Raw genomic sequence first — 23205 nt, 5'->3', positions numbered from 1 at the left:
CAGTGTGCCATCGATTTTTCCCGCTGGAGCCTCGTGTTGCCACAGCGTGTATTTGTTGTCCTAGGACCGTGAGTCAGCTGGTTGGCACTCGGTTTTTCCCTTCGGCTGCCGATTTGTTGTGACACTCCATCTGACAGCTGCAGTTGCATTTTCAGCTTTTCCTGCACTTTGCAATTAAATAGTGAATAACGCGGTATAATGCGCCAAAGAAAAGCCATAAACGCGCTGCGGAAACGGATATTGTTGGATTGTAGAACTAATCAACCGTATTTCGAGTGAAACCCCAGTGAAAACAACCGGAAATAGAAAACCTCACGAACCTGACGCATTAGCAGAAACAGAGGGGCGCAAAACCCCCGCAACACAATCAAAATAAAAATAGGGAAAAAACGAGTGAAAGAGAGAATTTATATTTGCCGCGCCCGTGACAAAAAAAAAAAAAACCGATTTGTCCAACAAATTGCACCGGAAGAAAGAGAGGGAGAATCGCTGGTGTAGGCCTCCCTTTTCAACTGGTGGGTGTGAGTTTTAGATGCGTAAGCTAGTGCCTTACCTTCATTTATATATGTATATATGTGTATATGGACTTTTGTGCGCCTTACTTTCGTTTTCATTTCCCACAAATTGCACAAAATTGCGCTTTTGACACAATTAAGAAAATGTGTTTCACGTGCTTTTCCTTTGTAGAAGCTTCGTTTCACTTCCCCCTCAGCTTATCCCCTCATTACACTTTATGCTTTTATTTTCCTCATAATTGAATTTTCATTTTTGTGAAGGACAAAAGCATTGAAAAGCTGTGAAAAAGAAAAAAAAAACATTCCAAGACCCCTAGCAAACTAATTATTTTTTGGGTGTTAGAAACCTTCGAGTTTGGATTGATTGATTAAACGGCTTAGCTTATCATTATTACATTTATTAAATATACAATTATTTGAAATAGAATGTTGAATTAATTTATTATATTTTAATAAAAAAGTACAGACCAGCTAAGTATGGCAGATATTTCGAAAATTCTGCTTTCCACAATTATCCCTAACAAAAAGGGTATTTAAATTCAGGTCCTGCCGGTAAATATTATCCCTGAAGGAAGAAAGAACAACAAGTAAGGAACAAGCAGCTGAAAATGAGTCACGTGGGCGGACAACAGGCAGCAATTTATTGCAGCCAATTAATTTTAGCGAACAATTTTTAACACCTCTCCCTTTTTTTCCTTGGAGTATTTCAATTAGTCGACCATTTTTCGAGGCCTAATAAAACCAAGGTGGCTTCTCTTGGCCCATCCGATAAAAAAATTCCTAATTTGCTTTTATTGTGATTTATGAGAGATCCGTGAGCCCCAAGATTTTACTACCTCCGTTTTGCTCTTGATATTATGTTTCTCACTCTATGCGATTCATAAAAAAAAGAATATTTTAATAGAAGTGCGAAATATTATGTCATTGAACTTGAATTGTGTGATAGCTACAAAGATCAAGGCGACTTTATCGGGTGTTAACCGTGGACAACCGTGCAAATTTAGCTATTCAATGAGAGATAAGAAAGCCTATATATTGATAACAAGTGGGGCGTGAGGCAAACAATTAAAATTATATGGAGCATTTATTGTTGTAATTTTTTCTTTTTTACAAAACAAAAAGGTCAACTAATTCATTATATATAAGTTATATTGTAATTAAATGAAATTTGTCATTTTTGAAAACCTTGAAACTGAAAACTTTTGCAACATACAAATGAAATTCAGCCAGAACATCTCACCAAATCGATTGCCTGAAAGGTGACCAACAAAGGTTTTACCCCTACCTTTTGTGAAAGAACCCCAAATCTGTCTTTAATGATCATTATCGGGGCGAAATTTCTGCAACTGTTGTCCAAACTTGCCAAAAAGTAAAAGTTCAATTTTCAGTTGAGCAGGAAAATGAGGAGCAGAACAACGATTTCCCATTCAGATGCACCTGCAATTTCGATGGCCTCGGGTGCCATTCGACTATTGACACACAGCAACAGAAATCGGCCGCAAAAGCATCTTACCGCCACTTTTCCCCATTCCCGGGAAATAAACTTGGCTTTAGAAATCAAACAAATAAAGTAGGAACTTTTTGTCAACCGTCACAGACCCCTTCAGCTACCTGTGCAACTAATTCATTTCATATTTCTGCAACATTTTCGCAACAAAAAGTTTCTACCGCTCGAAAGTAGACAAAAAAGTACGAATTTTAGCTGTTTGACTAGGCGAATATTAAATACTTTAAAACAATTCATTTATATAAATTTTTGAAATTAAAATTGATATACTTCTTTTCTTTATTTGGCCATTTATTTCCAAGATATTTCAAATATAACATATATTTGCCTTTAATTTATTTCATAAACTTATTTTAAATCACGCTTTTTTTCTTCTCTTAAATTTGCACTTTGCAATCCTTCAAAAGTTCATGGAGTATTTCTGATCAAAATGAATGGAAAAAATTGTTGGAAGCCCAGAGCAAACAATGCGACTGATTGAAAAGTTTTTTAATTGATTTTTAAACTCCCTTCGCAGCACGACCGCATCAACATGGGGAATTCGCAAAATCGGGCTGCGAACGCCGATGAGAAGTCACCGCCAGGTGGCGCCAGTCTAGTGCGAATGGGAATCGCAGGGGGCGGTGGCGCTGGCGGAGTGGGCGTGGCCCTCGCGGAAAGGCGGAGCAGTCGAGTTCGCGTGCTCAGCCGTTTGATGGGTCAGAAGCGCATTCGCGAGGCATTCCTACACTCGCCGAAAATGGGATCGAGTCTCGAGGTCAATTTGGAGGGCGCTGGCAACGGAAGTAGCGATTGGATCGCAGCGGAAACGGAAGTGGAGCATGGACAACTGGATTGCAGCGCCGAGCCAGCAGATTTTCGTAAGTTAATTCAGAAATATCCCCTAGCAATGCACAGAGAAAAATATCACTTAAATTTGGCGAGACAAAATTCTCCAGCGTCTTTTAACAAATAAATAAAATACTACTTAAATAACTTTATGACTATGCATATAATAAATTAACAAACATAATTTTTTCTCTGTGCAGCCATTTTTCTTTGTTGTTATTTATATAGTTGACCCCCCTGTGTATAACCCAACTTTATTTGTTGTTGTAATTCTGGATGTCATTGTCGGTGTGCATCAAGTTTGTTAGTTTTTTTCTATTTGTAAAAAAAACTGTTATTCCCCCTTATTTCCTCCTAGCATTTTTCAATAAGCCAACTTTATTTTTCACCATTGTTGCTACGAATGTTCTCTTCTTTTATTTTCAACTTTTTGTTGGGAGTTGTTGGGAGACTTTTGTTTTAAAATGAAACTCCACAGCTTCAGGGTGCAGTCTGTCTCGGATCCATAGGTCAATTGCCAACTGACGGCAAAGCAAAACTGGCCCATGGCGATTTTGACACCTTTTGAGTACAAAATCGGACCAAAAAATTCGTTACAAATGCCAACAGAAAATAGCTGACTATAAAAAATACTTAATTTTCTATTTTGATCCCAATTAAATTTCGGTTTTAAACAATATTTCGTGATCTATCAGTGGGTATTAAATTATTAAAACAGACTGTATATCAAACTCTTTTCAACTCGACTTTATTGCACTTGAAGCGGAGTTTAAATAAGAATTTTTTGAAAAACTTTTACAACAACAAAATAGCGAAAAAAAAAAAACTTTTCATAGAAGTTTTTTATGAAATTTTCTACACCCTTCTGCACTTCCTACATTTTTCTCCCCCCTCCTCTTCCCAACACTCTTCCGAATTTTCCAGCTTTCCTCAGATGTTTTTGCTGTTGCTGTGGCTCCTTTGTATGTTGCACAACTCCGCCGCCTTCCCCCGATTTCCCCGCCCTTGTATACGTTTATCATCCCTCATCGAAGCCGAAAACTCTCAAGTTTTTGGGCTGCTTGTAACTTATTGGCATTTCGCCTTGGCAAAATAATATTTTTTACTTAGCGCGCTCTTGTTTCCTCGCTCCTTTCTTTTTTTTTTTTGCCAAAGTGAAATCAAAAATTTATAGATTTTAGTTATTCATGTGAAATCTTTAAGATGCCCCCTTTAAAAATATTAGGCCAAGCAACACACACTCACAAAAACATAAACAGAAGCTCAGAAGCACGTTTGCCATCATAACTCAGAAACTGGGAAAGCTGGAAAAGCGAGAAAATATACCAAAAAAAGCATCGGGAAACACAAAACAGAACCCAAAAACAGGACGAAGAAACAGAGACCCACTTCAAAAACTCACTGCTGTCTATTAACAGCCATAAGAAAAACGCGTCGAGTTCAAAAGCTGCAGGCGTCTCGTAAAAAATTGAAAAAAAAGGAGGAAAAACAAGCGCCAAATAAAATCACTCAAAGCTGGGAAAATATTTCGATGGGTGGAATAGGGTTGGGAAAAGCTGAACTCCTAATGCCCTTGTTAGCGAAGACAATAGTTTCAAATGGCAGGGCGCCAATAACTTGATATAAATTATATTAAATGATATATTGGCTTATCAAATTATGTAATATATTTATGGAATTATTGTTAAGCTGAACCGAGCAGTTCGAAAGTTAGTAGCAAGAGATAGTTACCTCTTCCTAGATAATCCTTAAGTAGTCTTACAACTTTTGTCGGTTTAAAAATGCATTCAAATTTGAGGCAAACTAACTTGCCAACCGTTTTTGATGGACTATTTTGTTTGCTTCTGTTTTTCGCGCGCATTTACAAAAATGCCAAAATCGCGTTCAAGGCTGATACGCATATCAAAAAGCAATTCAGAGTGGAAAAAAGATGCTCCATCAAAACCACCTCCTTCAGCCCTCCCGAATGCAAGAAGCTTTTTGGCATTGCAGCGGGGCAAAGCCTAAAATCAAATCAACGAAAAATCCTAAACGAGCCGCGCCGCGGGTGAACTGGGGGGGGTCAGGATCCGCGGAGCTCTCTATATCCAAAATTCCCTTTCAGCGAGGAGCCACGATACAGCTATAGCTCTGGAGATTCTCCCTTTCATTCACTCGCACCCACGTACCCATCTGTTTTCGGGGCCTTTTTCAATGCATAAATTCATAATTCATGGGGCCAAGAAAGAGCGCTCGAAGGTGGTGCAGATTGGGGCAGGAAACCCCTCGAAAATCGCATAAGGCTCAAGGAATAAAGTACTGCCAAAGCTTCCCTTTCGACCACAATGTGTACCCTGTACGGTAACACACTTGACAAAATGATTCCAAGTGGTTCTAAGAACAAATCGAATTATTTGAAATGGTTTCTCAAGAGACTCACGAATCCTTTTAACAACAAAAACATATGTTTTGCTTAGCTAAAATGATGTAATGTTGTCAAAATCGAAAAGTAAATGGTATGCAATTAATTTGCTTGTGCCATAAATACGATTTCTGCCCGTTTAAAGAAATCAAATCCAAAAACTCCACAAACGAAATCAAATACCCCAGAGCAGATGTGAAAAACCATGAAAATTTTGGGGATGTGCTCGGGTTTGCCATCTATTCGCTGAATTTTAGCTTAGGACTCCTTTTTTTTGGGGTGGGCAAAAGTGCAGCCTTTGGCGGAGTTTTGGCAACGTGCTCAATTAAACTGCCACACCCACCAACACAAACACAACAATAATACCAACACACACACACCCACACACATGTATGGCCGTTATGGCATTATGGTGGAAAAGTTTGGTATGGCATGGCACGTGGCTGGCCGCTAATATTTATGGCAATTAGTTTTATTAGTTTCGCTTGTACATTTCCATGTAAAGTTGTAAACTAACTCATCCACCATGCCTTCCTGCCTGTCTATGTGTGTAGTTTTAACAACTGCTTAATGTTGTTTACAATTTGTTTATAATGTTGCAATAATTGAGCGTTTTAAGTACCCAGCATTCAAAGCGAAAATTGTTTGCATACTTTTGGGAGCTCCAAATGACATTTTATTGATCTGCATGTCGAATGTGTAGGGCCAATTAGTTTGGTAAAATAAGTCAATATGCCATTGGATTAATAAGTACATTTCTGTGACTTTAATTAAACGTCTGACTAAAGCTAAAACGTAGCCTAACCCTAGTAGCATTTATCAGATTTGTCAGGCTGTTTGAACATTTGTGTAAAACCATTCAAAATTCTTCGAAATTTCTATATCTCCATTAGAGCCATGAATGTGATGTAAAATGATTTTAGAACTCATTAACTTAAAACATAGAGTTAGAAAATTATATAATTCATTTGAAGAGAGTTTAGCAACCACATATGTCAACGAAACATACTAGAATTCAACAATGCAGACCAAAAGTATGCAAACTGACATTGTTTTTTGTAAAGCGCCTGCGAAACCACCGAGGCTAAGAAGGCAGCTCCAAACTCCAGTCGAAAGTGAGGATCGTTGCAGTTTGAGTTTGGGCCAACTTTGTCAGCTACAGCTTCAGTACGATAATAAGCGCGATGAGGAGGAATCCCAAAGGATTTTAGCGCGAGAGAAGGAAAGCGTTCAGAACACGCCCCCTCCACTAACCAAGCAGCCGCGAAAGAGACGAATAGCCCCACAACCCCCACCGATACCCCCACCGAAACCGAGAAAAATTCGTACTGAGAAAACCACCAACGATGACCACTGTGCGTTCATTGAGCAGCTCTTTTCCGAAACAACTGAGGCAAATCCATCGGCTACAGTGGTTGCGGGTAAGCTCAGTGCCGGAAAAAAACACGCGATTTTTGCCCTCGACGTCGCTGCTTTGCTAATTAATACCCTCAATATTTTAAGAACTGGGTATGTTGGGTTTATGGATGGTACGAAAAAGGGAAACCCTATTCTGAATGAGCAAATAATTAAATGAGTTCTTAATTCGCTTAAATACATTTTAGATAAAATAAATAATATTACTATAAATCGAAGAATTTAGGTAATTTATTTTAAGATCAAATGTTAGGAATGTTAGGAAGAAATGTTACTGATCTCTATTCGCATTGGATAATTATAGTAGGAAAAGTATTTAAAGTACATACCTTAAATAGTTGATTTCCAAGTTAGTTGATTTCCAAGTTAATTGTTATTTGTTTTATTATCGAAGGTATTTAAGTCGTCGATCATAGCTCGTGTGATCTTTTACACGTTTCTGCTCTGCTTTCGTTTCATGTAACTCGAGCTTAAGACCGCCAACAAAAAGCATATACATATATATATATTTCTCTGTCGGTTCTCTCTCTCTATATGCTCACTCTCTTTCTCCGCTTGGTGTGCGGCTTTTGACTTTCCAGTGGGTTTTAATTCCAAACCAGTTGGTTGTTAGTAACGCTTTGAACTCGCTTCCGCGCAGATCGGTCCATGTTGAAATCGAAAAACGCTCTGGAAAATAGAAAAGTTGAATGTAAAACACACAGAACAGAAGGGCAATTGCGAGTGCAGTGTGGAAAAGTGCGGAAAAGTGCCTGTTTTTGAGGAAAAGTGCCTTGCCAATGACCGGATTAGCAATCTACAGGTGTTTACATGGTGTTCTTTCCTGATCTTTTATTATCTGGGCAAAGGGGAGTACCTTTTTCTTTGTTATCGGCGCTCATCTTGGCAGTTCGGCTTTTGTTTTGTTTTCAATTTGCCTCAATTGCTAATGGACAACAAATTAAACAATTTACTTTTGAAAGGGAGACGGCAACTGACGCCAACGCTTTATATTTTACTTTTTTGTTTGTGAAACCCCCATCTCTCCGCGAGCGAGAAACCAGTTTTTGAGTTCTGCTGTGTACAATTTTCTTTGTTTACCTTTTGGGGTATTTTCTCGAACCTTTCTCATTTTCATTTTCATTTGCCCCGCAGCAGACACACACCTTTTCCCCCTATTTTTTTGTTTTTTTCTTTTTGTATTTGACCATTTCCCATATAGATTTTCATAATTTTGCGGCTTTCCAGTTGTTTCTCTCTTCTGTTCCAAGCGCTCTCTTTCGGCTTCCAGTGGCGCCTTGTGTTTATTTACTTTTGTTTAATTATTATTTCTTACACATGTCGCATTTTTGTGAATGAGCCATCGCCGTCGCGGATTAATGGCACATAAATCATTTGGCGTCGCAGTTGGCGGACTGTTTTATTTAATTCCGAATATTTATGCAGCGAGCTCTTCGCAAGTCATCGAAAGACATTTTAATAACCAATTAAAGAAGTAAATAATTTGTTAATTTTAAGTTTTTAACTTCAATTGATTTTCCTGCATACCATATCTATTTCCCTACAACTGTCTGTTTCTCTATCTCGATTGTCTATTTCTCTACTTTGCCATAACACTTTTAATTGCTAACCGAACTAACGTAAAGACGACGTGGTCAGTTTGGATTGCACCGACTCGCTAGAATACCACAACTGCAGCAGCGACGAGTGCTGTTATGCCTCGAATGATACCCTAACCCAGCGCCAAAATCGGGAGTTGCAGCAGCGTCAAAGGCAACATCATCATCATCACCATCATATTCACAATGCCCACGAAAGCCATCGCCATTATCCCTACGATCGGAGATCCTTGTGCACGAGTTGTTCAAGCAATGATTCCCTATTCACAGATCCCGTGGACGAACTGATCATATCGAAGCACTATCTAAACACAGCGGCGAAAGAGCATCATAATCCGAAAGCCAAACGCGATCGTCCACTGAGCGAAATCAGTGTGACGTCGGTGGACACCCTATCACCGAATACCGCAAAAGCCGTGCTCGAGCTGCAGAAACGCTGCCGAGCTGATAAGTTGGCCTGCCTGAGCCTAACTCGCGTCACCTACCTCAGCATAGCCAATGATCTGCAGGAAGTCGAGGAGGCGGATCGGGCCACCATATTGCACGATACGGAACTTTTGGTAGCACCCAATAGCCCGGCGGAAAGTTCGCCGGACGAGGAACTCATGGCCTTCCAGCTGGGCAAGAAGTTGGCCCAGGTTTTGGGCAGTGGAGCGGGCTCACCCTTGACCCCTGGCACAATGGAGCCTTGTGCAGCGGGTTCGGGCTCACCGCTGGGAAATGGAGAGCTCTTCAACGTGTCCAAGGCCAAAAAGATAGAGCTACAGAACCTTTCGTCTCGATTCACAGCCGCTGTCAGCCAAACACCGCCAGGTGTCACATCATCCACTCCCAATGAATCAGGTAAGGATTGGTCAAGTCAACAGAACTATGGATGCTGGATGCTGGCATAATACAGTGCCTACTAGGTATTAATTTTTGATTAGTAAAAGAAAAAAACCGAAAATGAAATTATTCAAATTTAATATTCCTATTGAAACAAAACAGTGACGATGAGTAAATAACAAGTTAAACTAATTGCTTTGTTTGTCATGTGTTTTTTGGCCCGAGGATATCAGATAATTAAATTTTAACGACCTCGCAGCAGGCAAATAAAAACTATTTCAGACAAAAGATGTCAATTTAAACTATTCATAAAATATGCAAAGTGTTTAAATCCATTTAAAGATTTCGGATAATGCCCATTGTTTTGTAAAATCTGATAAAACAATAGTGCAAGGAATTGGCATAAAGCACTTACGCATTAATTAACTAAATGCAATAATCGCGCTGCAAAGGGAATAGGAATGCAAAATTAAGTTTAAATAAAGTCCTACACTTGTGCCCTTTAAAATTGCCAATCTACCCATTTTGTTGGCCCCCACTTGTAGCCATATGTGTGCTCCAGAAAGTGGTCCTTCAGCCAAAAAAAAAAAGGAAGAGGGAAACCTGTCTAAAAGCTTGTCCCTTTTTTTGTGCAGATTGTTGCTTATTCCGGCTCTGCGCCAATTTCAAAGGTAAACACGAGTCGCACATAAGTGCTTGTCAAACTGTAGTTTTGAGTGTTTGTTGCTCCTCTCGAAATTGAAGTACCCTTTGCCCCTTCGGAGGTGATAGCAAATGAAAAAGAGGCTACACCTAAATACTTCTTAAAAATAAAAATAAAAAAATTTCAAATTTAAATAAAGAGTTTGATTTGCACAATTAAACAAAATATAAAGTAATTGTATGTAATGCGACTCTTACTTCTCTAGAAAGCTCCTTTGAGCAAAGACAACCGCAGGAAGAAAAGGTGTTGCCCTTGGACATGAATGCAAAGTTTTTTAATTAACTCATGTAGCAGCCAGTCCATTTTCCCCTTTTCCGCAACCAACTCTTTGTTTTCCGAACTGATCCGATCAGCGACGCTTTTGAAAACACAAAAAAAGCGCGAGAGAATGCTTGTAGAAAAAAAGATTGAATAAAAACAAGCAGGGACCCGAAAGTAATTATTGGCACATTTATGCAAGGACTCGTTTTCCTCTGCCCCCCACATGATATTTTAAATACATAATTGCCCCCGAAACTCCCAGAATTCCCCGCCCCTGCCCACCACAATTCACCTAATTGCGTTGGCCCAACTCGCTCAGCTCGATAAACAAAAAATAAACAAAAGCGCGCATGGTTCGCTGCTTTTTCCGGCCTTCTGCCACATCGTACCCATATACTCCATATAGCCCGGAAAAAAACACTACGTACCAACACGAAAAAAACATTTGTAAAAACTTAAAAATTTCAAACACGTCTTCATTGTTTACAAAATGTTGGCCGGAAGCTGGCGCTTCAGGCTCAGCTTCAGTTTCCTTTTCCCCTACTTCTTTACTTTTTTTTTATTTTTTTGATTCCCCATTGTGGCTCCGCAGGGAGGCACCGAAAATCCCAAAAAAAAAAGAAAGTTTAAATTTTAATTAAATCATGTTATATAGAATGATGCACGCGGGACTTATCCGCCAAATCGAAGAGCGGGCGGGAAATGGAGGCGGACAGCCCAACCCACTTGGGTGCACAGTCAATGATGATGGGCCGTGATAAAGGCTCCACAGGGTCTACTCAATCGGAGTGGAGGGACCATATAAATTTGCTACACAAAATCAAGGATACCGGCAAAGATTTAATGCACTAGAAAAATTATATGTTTACTTTTCGGGGGGTGTACGCAATGTTTTATGAAGCTACAAACATGAATTTCGATTTAATGAATGAATTTAATGAATTTGTAGATTGGCATGATGTTGGGCATATTTGAGAGCTGGAGGATTGTTAATGAGCAAGAAACAGAAAACCCTTATATACATAACTCATTAGAAAAGGCTTAATTAGTAATTAGGTATTAAGTGTCCCAGATTAAATTTAATTTTCAAGGGGTTGAGTTTGCCTAGCACAGCTTACATACATTTTATTACAATAAGTTTGAAGCACTTAAATTTAAAATGAAATAAATGAATACAGGCACTCTTTAAGCTTTGCATTCTTTTTTTTTTTCTTTTTAATGCCAAACAATTCCGAGTTTTCATCGATTTACCCGCACCGCCAGCGGGAATGATAAATGTTTGGCAAATGTTTGCCGAACATTCTATAATTTAACCAGTAATTATGGGAAGTGACTTATGCGCTGGCAGGAATACATTTATCCTCAATTTTTCACTGATTTAAGCAGCAAGGGAATTTCTATACAAATTTATCCAGCTAATGCCGTTGCCTCGTCATTCATTCATTCATTCGTTCGTTCTTTCGTTTTGCAGGAGTCACAGGACCTGCAGGACCTTTGGGGGCTACAACATCCTCGCCGTCGCTGGAAACGCAATCAACTGTTATAATTTCGTTTAAATCATCTCAAACACCTGTGCAGTCTCAAACGAATTCTGCAGCCTCCGAAAATGTTGAGGATGACACAGTGCCCCTGCCACTCCCACCGCCGCCGCCCGGCTTCGGCACGCCCACCACGCCCCTTTTGTCAAGCAATGTGCTAAAGAAGGTCGCCAGCTTCACGGTCGAGAAGTCTTCGGCGGGCAATAATAGCTCGAATCCCCCGAATTTGTGCCCCACCAGTGACGAGACCACCCTCTTGGCCACTCCATGTTCTTCATCGCTGACGTTGGCAACCCTGCCGCCCGAAATCGCCGTGGGCGGTGCGGCGGGGGGCGTGGCCGGGGGAGCTGGTTCGCGACGCGGCTCATCTTATGTACCGGAAAAGTTAAGCTTCGCTGCATATGAAAAGTTCGAAGGTAAGTTTGTCAAAATATTCGTGCTTAAATACTCTGAAGTTGCGAGTTGGTTAAGATCAGAAGTTCCAAAGATTTTTAAACATATACTGTAATTTTGTGAGAGTGGAAACCATGCCTACAATCAGATATACCTAAAGATTTTAATATAAATGCTTGAAATAGTCGGATCCACCTCCTTAAATTTTCGCAATTCAATTTTAAGTTGATGCTGCTTTTCATTTCGTTCGCGGAAAATCTTTTAGAGTATTAACACAGTACTCTCGATTTTTGAGCTGAGCTTTATGCTTCAATCTGCGACTTCAGTGAAGCGATGCCAAAGGCAGGAATATCGAGGAAAACTAAAAATAAAGGGTGGGAAACGGATTTCGGCGGGGGAAATATAAAGGTAACCCCAGCGATTTCTGCGCATTTACTGTTTGCCTTTTGTGTCGTTTCTCGGGAAACATTTAATTTTATTTCCCTTTCCGTTTTTCTTTCCTTTCAGCAAATTTTTTTTTTCTGCCGGTGCTCCACGTTTGATTGCGTTTGTTGTTTGCTTAAAGTTAACAATTAATTTGCCTGCTTCAGCTCCAGCAGACTTTTCCGCCCGCACCGCTTGCAATTTTCCCTCTGAAAATCAGTCAAGAAAAGCAAGCCAAATCAAGTTGAATGATTGCATAATTGGGAAATTTTGTATGTCAATAGAGGAGAGGGCGAAACTTGCCAGGTTAACATTTTCGCAAGTGTTTGAAGTGCCTACGCATATAGATTCTATATTCCATTCTAGTTTCACCCGAAAATGTGTGGCATATTTTCGGGGAATGGCTTTAAATTCGTCTCCCAAGACTGAAAATCTGTGGAATTTTAGCACATGTAAGGAAATGTGTCGATACAGTAGTCGCTCAGTAATTAAACTTAAATTTAAACATTAAAATGGCGCACTGATTATCTAGATATTGTTAGTTTGGCTGTGCAAAATATAAGTCATTTCCATCGAATGCATACTGTAATTAACTTAACTGTCGCCTAAAAGTTCCTAATTTCGTATATTTACTGTGAATAATATTCCTCTTGTCTCACATTGTTGCGATTTTGAGAATTCCGACTGCGAATTTTCAGTCGAAACTATTTCCAAAAATCATCAGCACACCCAAAAATGGCAAAGTGAAAAGCCTGAAAACTTTCGCTTCAAACACATCGCGGGCATTTTGAAGGCGCAGTTTTTGACACATGCCACGCCCATCGATGTGCGCGGGCGGGGGGTCGCTGGGTGTTTTGCGGCACAAAAGGCGCTAATTGGTAAGCTCATCGTTGTCAGCCTCCCGCTTTTCGGCACCCGGGGATCCTGATCCTCCGCCATCATCATCATCCTCATCCACATCCACAACGCCCGTTGTCGTCTGCTGCAAATTAATGCAAACAAACATTTTAACGCCTCGCTGGGCAAACAAGCGAAGAAGAAGTGAAGCTGCAGCATCAGGGGGCTAGGAAAAAACGAGTGGGGCTGGTCACGCAATTGGCTGCACTGAGAGAAAATACTTCATCTCAAAATTCTTAGCTTGATTCATATTTCCCACGACTGTATTCCTATACTAAATCTTTTCTTTGAATTCAGGCACTTGTTTTTTTTTAAAGCTGACTTTATCCCTTTGCAAGCTTCAAAAATGTTTCTCTGTGCACCTCTTGCTTTTTCGCGTTTTCAGCGTCGACGTCATTGTCTCTGAAGTGGCCATCAATTCTTCGTGGCTTTTCGAGAAGATGGGATGGACTGGGAAAATTCGGGATGGACGGGAGATAACTGCAGAAGCTGTTTGTCGCGACTTTTCATCAGGCAACGTCCGTCGCCGCTCTTGGTCGAAAAATCTGATTTATATGCCCGACAACATCACGTTCGCCAGCTTCGCTCGGATGAAGTGATTCTGGCCGGGATGGGGGCCATCACTGGATGGCAAAAGGGGCGACTTTAAGGAGCTTTCCTGCCACCTAGTATGGACAACAATGTTTTCGCCCAAAGCGTTATGAAACAATATTTTGGGCTTCCATCATAGCTCACTTCCTTTGAGCTAAAAACCTTGTAATAACCGGAATATTGTAGTGAGCATTAAATACTGTTAATATTACCTTTACACTTGTACTAGCTTTAATTTGCTTGAATAGTTAAAAGCAGCTACTTCTTTTGAACTTGAGAATTTACTAGCTGACGGACGGAACTTAAGACAGACGTTGCTTTGATGGTTAACCTCTGCTTTAGTTCTAACTATTAATTTCAATTTTTAACCATGCCCTAACTAATGCTATACCTGGGTATCTTTGGAGTCGCTTTAACCCACTCCATGCGGCATCCTCAATGCTTCATTTCGCGTTCTGCCCTGTGGTTTCCTGGCATCGTTACGTTCTCATCCGTTTTGTTTGTCGGAATGAAGAAGCGAGCGCCACTATGCCGTTGATGAATGCAACGCATGCATGCGTGAGGCGCCAAAAACCGCTGCTACCCAACGTGCCACCCACTTCTAACCCGCCCCCAAGCTACCACCACCACCTTACACCGAAAGAAATGCAAATCTATTTCAGAAAATGAACAACTAAGAAGTATTTTTCGCAAAAATGGTTTAAAAAGAAGCAACTAAATTCTTTTTTTTCGGTGTACGTTTGTTGCATTCGCCTGGCAAGCAGTTATGCAAATTTGTTGTGCATCGTCGGTGGCGCAGTTTTCATCAAAACTCGAAACCCGTTTGCCACAACGCCGCTATGGTGCCAGCAATAAAGGCCAAGCTCAACAACAATAGAAAACAACGACATTTAGAGGAGGAGCAACAAAAACGGCCACCACACAGATACCTCCTGCTGATGAGGATGAGGATGTGGAGCAGATCCAGCTCCGGTGACCAGCTAATCTGGCACTTCCTCCTGCTTTGCCCCACAGGACGATGACATCCCATCATCGGCATCTAAATGACAATCCCCTGCATCAACTTGGCATGTGGTGTATCTTAACTTGTAAATAAGGTCCTATGACCATTTTAATTCATATGGATCTAATTGTCCAAGTAAACACAGTGCATTTGTGCGTCACACGATTCTATCGTTGCGTTCTATCAAATTGATTTGATTTTCGCAGACCTTATTAGTCGCCTTTTATTTGTTATCTGCTGGCTCAACTAAAGCAGCACTTGAACAAGCGGTGAGAGCTATTAAAAGATAAAGCCCTTGAAAAACCAAAACATTTATAGAAATGTGAAGTACTTGTTTGAATCAGGTTAGGTTTTGTGGAAATTGAACCCGATGATTAACCAAAATAATGACATGAAATAATGCTGCAAAGTGAGGTGCTTCTCAGTTTGCGAAATGCGTAAATTTAGGCACAATGATTCAATCGAAATCATCGTACTAACTTTGTAAAAAAAGACACCCTATCAAAAAATTAACCATGGCTGATTAAAGCAGCGACCTTCTCAGGGCCAAATAGTATCACTTTATTTGTCTAGTGGTCTCGCTATAGAACTGCAGTCTTATCGATACACTGAAAGTATTGAAGTAGACTAAAGAACTCACTTTACTTTTGCCAAAAATATGTATATTATAAGCAATAGCTTTGCTTTTTAATTGACCTCAAAATTGTAGTAAAATTTATTTAAAAAAATTAATGTTGATATCACTTTTAATTGCTATTTTTAGTTTGATCTGCGGTGTATATTTAGAGCTGATCAGGGTGCTGATTGCTGAGAGTGCCTCAGTTGTCATGTTCAAGGCGTTGATAATGTTGATAAGTTTTAACAACCTTTCAATTTTTTTGCGCTAATCATACAAAACACAGCGCTGAATTCGCGCAGGCAGTTTAGGTTTGATTTTAGACGAAGAAATTGCTGGCTTTTTTGTTCTGGAAGATAATATATATGTCCAGTGCTTTGAGCAACGTTTGGTGTTCCCTGCTGGCCAGGCAGCCATCGGAAGAGTGTGAATTTGCATCGGAAACACTATGGCATTCCCAGGAGGATGTTGCCAATCTACCGCCGTATTATCTTCAGCTAATGTCGTTGGCCGCCCGGCGGGCGCAGAAAACTCGATTTTCCCGGGGCAAAGCGGAGAGCGAGGATGTCGCACCTGATGTCGCTGGAATTAGCCTACGCATCCAACGGATGCGCGTTGACCTGCTCGAGATCCCGACCTCTGACCCAAAACATCTGCTCCTGCTGCTCCTGCAAACCGTTAACCACTCACACGCTGACAGCCAGCGTAAGTTTTATTTTGTTGTTTGGCCTCAGAAAGTTTGTTTGGTTGGTCCCTTTGTTATGCCAAAATCTATAAGGCACTTAAATATTTTACACATCTTATGTTCTTAACAGCAGAACAGTTGGTAACTTGCAGTTATTAAGCAATAAACAAATGCATCACTTGAAAGGCAACTCTTTTTGAGTCACTTATCTTATCGCGGCGTTAGTCACACGACTTTATGACTTTCTGTCAAGAAAGACAGAATATTAAATTGATTTTTGCGATATCAAAGTTACAAAATAAGATATTTTTTGGCAAGCAAATTCGTAGAGTATCTGTTTGTTTGTCCACGTCGATAGGGATTATTTTCCGGCCAGTTGGCTGTCTGGCATTTTCGCCAGAAAATTATTTATTCCACATTTTTTGGGTTTCTTCGCTTGGGACTTACTTCACCCCAAAGCGTCGCCTACCCATAAATCTCATCGGTTAGGGGCTCCAAGTTTTCTTTTACAAGAGAAAACGAGTGAGTAAGTGGACCAGCTGTGTTCATAGTTATTTCATTCAGTTACAACTGTTTTTTCTCTACTTTTCAGGTCAAATGCTAATAAAATGGCTAATCTCAACGATGCAGAGCAACCCGAAGAGTTCGAGCGGAGATGCTAATCAGGAATTATTTAATACTCTGGCGCTGCAGTTCTGCAATAATCTCAAATATGTCGGCGTCCTTAAGCAGATCTCCAATGAGCACTTGGATTGCGGATTTAGCGTGAGTTCAATGCACTTTTATTCCCCGGAAATTGGTCATCTCTCCCGGGAAGGGGGTGCACCTAGTTCCTAACTAAAGGGTGCTAACAGGGCGGAAGTTGCCACGGCTTGGCCGGAAATGATGACTGCGCGTTGGACGGCGGGTTTGAACGGGGCCAAAGGGATGGATAATCTGGTTAAAGGGTTTGCAGATCAAGGGGGCGGCTAAACTAACTTTCAAGTCATTAGCGTTTCAGGAAAAACTATTGATAATGACTGTCGCTGCGACACTGTAAGAAAAAGCAGCCAAAACAGATAGTTAAAATGCTAGAATGCACCAATCCATTTCTGCTTGATAATTGGTTTATTCAACACGAATTTCTGTAGAATTTAAAGTTTTTTTTTTAATCTGGCTAATTCTGACAGTGCTCTGATGGTCCGGATTTGGCCCGAGGCCTGTTGGGCGCTGGAGCCCTTCAACTTATGGCCTTTCTGCATAATGTTACTCATACGCAGCGTTGTCCAACTCGTCGTTGGCTCGTCGAAGTTACTGCGAAAAGTTGTGCTAAACTGAACCGCAAAGTTGTGCCCGGAAATTAGCAATTCCATTGCAAAAAAAAAAAGGGGGGAAAGAAATAAAATAAAAGGCAAGAGCAGGCCTTCGATGCACTTTATTTAACCGAGCTACAGCGGTTGTTCATCTAGCCCAGGCCGGCCACGCCCCCAATGCGCCCCCGCCTGCAAGTGTCAGAACTTGTTAAAACTTTACAGTCGGCAGCCGTCAACTATCAAAAGCCAAGTTCTCTTTGCCAGCATTAACAATTTTACGCTTTCGCTGTTGATTTTGTTGTTTTGCTGCATGCGAAATTATGAAACCAAAACGGGACACTGCGAGAAAATGCTGCGTAAAAGAATGAAGATAGTTTAGTATAAAGTTTAAAATATTCGCGACAAATTTTCGCAGTGCATTGTGAAATGCGAGCCCTATAATATCACGCTACTGGAATACCAGCTTCCTTCTTATCCACTCCTTCTTTGTCCAACTCTTTGGCAACCATTTGGCGATGGTCATCTTCATCTGCCGGGCCTAATGGACTCCATAATAGTTGGCTATATCATCGGGCGCAGTTTAGCCGGCCATTTACCATTTACCATTTAGCATTTAGCATTTAGCACTGCTCTTGACCAGAAAGCTAAATAAACAAGCAGTTTGGGAAAAAGGCGGAAGGCTTTAATTGCCCAGCAGAAAGAGGCCCAAGAAGCTGGCCCCATTTCCATTTCGAGGGCTGTAAACCGAGACCCAGTTAAGTGTTATTAGACAGGCGACAGCAGGAACAACACAAGCGACAGGAACAACGACAACAACCGGCGAACAAGCAAGCAACAACCAGGAACGTACAACAACCAAAAGCCACCGCAAATAATGAAGCACTAGATATAGCCCTCAAATTAGTTTAGGCCAAAAGTTTTAGCCACAGCAGCTTAACCTCAAATCCCAGAGAGGCCCAAACACACAGAGATGGCACACACAAACACATATAGCCAAAAATGTGGGCGGGAAAATCGGGGATGGGGGCGGCAGACGACACCGTTAAGTGATTTTCTATGTGATGATACTTGAGCTCAAGATTATGATATCACGAATTTTCTTCAACTGGCTGCCAAGTAGATATATTTATATATCTGTAGTATATATGTATGTCCAACGACATCGGAGACGTCTCTGGAATTTGTTCGAACTTTTTGGGCAATAGGCCAGCTCACCAGGGAGCAAAAGTGGGGGAAAGGCTGTGTCAAAGGTTCGGTGTTCGACTTTAACTTTGGCTGGGGTCTCACTTGTACAGTACTGAGTCGCTATGTGAGCTTAAAGAGAATTAGAACGTTCGTGAATCACAGAATCGACTGCTGCTGCATGCTTTTAGGTACATTTTTAAATAGTTTCCTAATCCTTTACCCATTTTTCAACATTTTCCTAAACCCAGTGGATTGGTTCTTTTCCCTGTGTTTACTGTACCCTTAGATACAATTTTTTTTACCACAGTCCCTTCTGTTTTCCCGTATTATTGTTGCTGCAGCTCATTGAAAGTTTGTGCGTTTTTATTACTGGCAGTCGAAAGTTTTTCCCATTCCAATCGACTGGTATTATTCTTTAGGTTCAGCCGGAACAAACCAAACTTTGATGCAGAAATGAGCAAACTGGATTTGAATGTGCAATGTGTTTATTGCTTTGCTAGTTTGCGTGTGTGCGTACGCGTGTTGGATTGTTTATACATATATTATAGATATATCTATATAGCACATGTGTATATATGCCAGATGTATAGAGTGGCTGTTTGGGATTAGAGTGAATGGAATCGATGATGATGTTGCTGGTAATTAAGTGGGAATTGGGAAACAACCAAACTGTAGCGCCGGCCGAAAGTGTGTTTTAATCTCTTATTAAGTGGTAAAACCAAATAAATAATAAATAAAACTTATTCGGTGTAATCCTCTTCAAACTGTAGCATACAAGCATTGTTTTTTAGCTTATTTCATGTGGCCAACATAGCAAATCCTTAAGCTATTGGGTCACCTGGGCACAGTTTTTTAGTTCTAGACCAACTGCTAATATAAAATACAAAAAAATATCCTTGCACTCAGCACTTTGCGTACTTTTCCGCACCTTCATGTGGGTTTTTATGGTTAGATTTTGGTTTATTTTTCATTTTTTTAGTTTTGGGAATGTTGGGTTGCACTCCTCCAGCTGCTTGTGGGTTCCTTGGGTTACTCGGTTCTTTAAAATGTGCAAACAACATGCAAATTGCTGGCAAACACTTGGGCACAAATGGTGTAAAGTGCGATAAACTTGACTCTGGCCCACCCACTCCTTGAGGATAAACTCCTTGCTGGGTATATTGGATATGGTGTCGGGACAGAATGTTGCACATCAGTTGCATTTGTCAAGTTCTCAGATCTCTGATTGATTAGCACAACGTGGCTGCCTGAAAGTGTAAGTGCGTATCTATGAGTTTGATTAAGCATAATTAAATTGCTATTTTCATTTTACTCATTTCGAATAGAGTTGGGAGTCTTTCAGAGATTATTAAAAGATAATTTCAACATGCACTTTCCATATATTTTACCCGTTGTGCCATACTAATGTTGACACCATTTTCCTTCAAAACTTGACAACAAGAAAAGACAATTCCCACTGTGGGACTGAAAAGTCGCCATCAAAATCAAAGGAGTTTTCCATGCACAGAAAGTACAGGAAGATGGCAGAAAATAAAGCGAACTTAGGCCAACTTAGGTGCTTTTAAGTTTACTCGCTTGTCGCACACTCGAGACCACTTGCCGTCTCTTTCTCCGCGCTACCAGCTGTCTCTTTCGCCTTACTTTCTGTCCCCCTTGACTGGCAATTAGAAATTATTGGATGTATATGTGGGGAATAGGTGTACTGTTGAAGTACAATATCAAATTGATATTGTCTAAATCAAAAGAGTCTCATTTGGATTGCTTAGTATTAATAAAGTGTTTTCTTCTTCAATCTTCAGCCCTATGAAATGTACCAATGGACGCACACGGAGCAGCCGACCACCTCGTTGCCGCTGACCCCTGGCAAGCTGGACAAGGTGGCGGCCTGGCCTTTTTCCAGCACACCATCCGGCATTCGAGCGCTGGAGTGCGCATCCCTGGCGTCCGTGGGAGCAGGTGGGTTGGCAGGTTCTTTGGCAACCATTGCCACCTCATCCACAGCCTCCTCGGACAATCAGAAAACCCTGCAGCAGATCCTCAAGAAGCGTCTCCTCAACTGCTCGACGTTGGCCGAAGTTCATGCGGTGGTAAACGAGCTGCTGAGCAGCGTGGATGAACCACCGCGTCGTCCATCGAAGAGATGTGTGAATCTCACGGAGCTGCTGAATGCCAGTGAGGCGACAGTTTATGAATACAACAAGACCGGAGCGGAGGACGGTGTGAAGAGCTTTACGGATGCGGAAACTCAAACGGAAAGCGAAGATTGTGGGGGCACCTGCAAGTGCGGCCAATTCTCGGCGAAAGTGTCCGATAACGAAAGTTTAAAGGAAGATGGGGATAAGCCACATGCCGTTGCCCCGCCGCCTCCGCCACCTCCTCCGCCGCCGCCCGCCTTTGATGCGCCTCCTCCTCCACCACCACCACCACCTCCTCCGCCACTGGCCAACTATGGAGCACCACCACCGCCGCCACCCCCGCCTCCGGGCAGTGGTAGTGCCCCGCCACCGCCTCCACCCGCACCCATTCAAGGAGGCAGCGGCATACCGCCTCCACCACCACCCCTGGGTGCATCCCCCTCCAAGACTACGATCTCACCCGCTCCACTGCCCGATCCCGCCGAGGGCAATTGGTTCCATCGCACAAATAGTGAGTGAGCCCCAAAATATAACTACATTCAAATAACAACTAATATTTTTCCAGCCATGCGCAAGAGTGCAGTTAACCCGCCGAAGCCAATGCGTCCTTTATATTGGACACGGATAGTGACGAGTGCGCCGCCTGCGCCACGCCCCCCGTCGGTGGCCAATTCCACGGACAGCACGGAGAACAGCGGGAGCTCACCCGATGAGCCTCCGGCTGCGAATGGTGGAGATGCTCCGCCCACAGCGCCACCGGCCACCAAGGAGATCTGGACGGAGATCGAGGAAACGCCACTGGATAATATCGATGAGTTCACGGAGCTCTTTTCCCGCCAAGCCATTGCCCCCGTTAGCAAGCCCAAGGAGCTGAAGGTCAAGCGAGCCAAGTCCATCAAGGTACTCGATCCCGAGAGATCGCGAAATGTGGGCATTATCTGGCGGAGTTTGCATGTGCCGTCCAGCGAAATCGAGCATGCTATCTACCACATAGACACATCGGTGGTCAGTTTGGAGGCCCTGCAGCACATGAGCAACATTCAGGCGACTGAGGATGAGCTGCAGAGGATCAAGGAGGCAGCGGGCGGCGACATTCCGCTCGATCATCCCGAACAGTTCCTGCTGGACATATCCCTGATTTCCATGGCCAGCGAGAGGATTTCCTGCATTGTCTTCCAGGCGGAATTCGAGGAGTCCGTAACGCTGTTGGTTCGAAAGCTGGAAACGGTGTCCCAGCTATCGCAGCAATTGATCGAGAGCGAGGATTTGAAGCTGGTCTTCTCCATCATCCTTACGCTGGGCAACTATATGAACGGCGGCAACCGGCAGCGCGGACAAGCGGATGGCTTTAATCTGGATATTCTGGGCAAGCTGAAGGATGTCAAGTCCAAGGAATCGCACACCACCTTGCTCCATTTCATTGTGCGCACCTACATTGCGCAGCGACGAAAGGAGGGAGTGCATCCCCTGGAGATCCGCTTGCCCATCCCAGAGCCAGCCGACGTGGAGAGAGCCGCACAAATGGACTTCGAGGAGGTGCAGCAGCAGATCTTCGATCTCAACAAGAAGTTCTTGGGTCAGTCTAGAGCGCTCATTTCCCTCGCAATCACTTAATCAATGGTTTTCTCCTTTAGGTTGCAAGAGGACGACGGCCAAAGTTCTGGCCGCCTCGCGACCCGAGATCATGGAGCCCTTCAAGTCCAAAATGGAGGAGTTCGTGGAGGGGGCGGACAAGTCGATGGCGAAGCTGCATCAATCCCTCGACGAGTGTCGCGATCTCTTTCTGGAGACCATGCGCTTCTACCACTTCTCACCCAAAGCCTGCACCCTAACGTTGGCCCAGTGCACCCCCGACCAGTTCTTCGAGTACTGGACGAATTTCACCAATGATTTCAAGGACATTTGGAAGAAGGAGATCACCAGTCTCCTAAATGAATTGTAAGCAATCGCAGCAGTCTACTTACCAGCGAGATTGACCAGCTTTCCTTCCACATTTCCAGAATGAAGAAATCGAAGCAGGCCCAAATCGAATCACGTCGCAACGTGTCCACCAAGGTGGAGAAGTCCGGACGGATTTCGCTGAAGGAGCGCATGCTGATGAGGCGCAGCAAGAACTAGTTCACTAGCCTCGATTGAATATATTTTGTATTTATAGTTGCTTTTTATTACACCATTGCTCAGCAAACTTCTCGTTACATGGATGTAGTCTCCACTAATTGTTAAGTTACCAAATTGTATAAACTCTTTGAATGCAGGCGCTGTGGCTCTACAAATAAAATGTGCTCTTGCTCTTAACATTCTGCGTTTACTTGGGCTTATGTTTTTTATCATTTCAAATCGTTTCGCGACGGTTAATAATTCACAAACTTTTGGCACTTTATTCAAAAATAAGA

General features: G+C 42.1%; 1 protein-coding gene across 6 annotated transcripts; it reads left to right on the top strand.

The window, feature by feature from the left end:
• On the top strand, positions 1-23107 carry LOC6613298 (protein cappuccino). Of its 6 annotated transcripts, none has more exons than XM_032714173.1 (10): positions 1-521; positions 2540-2882; positions 6316-6672; positions 8536-9108; positions 11526-12008; positions 16793-16965; positions 20477-21323; positions 21378-22388; positions 22447-22750; positions 22813-23107. In XM_032714173.1, the coding sequence occupies exons 2-10, from the start codon at positions 2555-2557 to the stop codon at positions 22928-22930; spliced, it is 4194 nt and encodes a 1397-aa protein (XP_032570064.1). In that variant the 5' UTR covers positions 1-521; positions 2540-2554; the 3' UTR covers positions 22931-23107. The 6 variants fall into 6 exon arrangements, with proteins under 6 accessions (XP_032570064.1, XP_032570060.1, XP_032570067.1 ...); XM_032714169.1 differs by having other exon boundaries at positions 2-515; XM_032714176.1 differs by lacking the exons at positions 1-521; positions 6316-6672.
• The last annotated feature ends 98 nt before the right edge of the window (positions 23108-23205 follow it).

Source organism: Drosophila sechellia, chromosome 2L (assembly GCF_004382195.2).
Source record: "Drosophila sechellia strain sech25 chromosome 2L, ASM438219v1, whole genome shotgun sequence".
NCBI classification, from domain to species: Eukaryota; Metazoa; Arthropoda; class Insecta; order Diptera; family Drosophilidae; genus Drosophila; species Drosophila sechellia.
Note: the sequence above shows the minus strand (reverse complement) of the source record. Positions and strands in the feature narration are given on the sequence as shown.

Bases quoted from the DNA above. Each gene is read 5' to 3' on its own strand.
- LOC6613298 (XM_032714173.1), top strand. From the start codon at position 2,555: ATGGGGAATTCGCAAAATCGGGCTGCGAACGCCGATGAGAAGTCACCG. The intron at 6,673-8,535 runs GTAAGCTCAGTG...CCCTATTCACAG, and splicing joins ATCGGCTACAGTGGTTGCGG to ATCCCGTGGACGAACTGATC. The intron at 21,324-21,377 runs GTGAGTGAGCCC...ATATTTTTCCAG, and splicing joins TTGGTTCCATCGCACAAATA to CCATGCGCAAGAGTGCAGTT.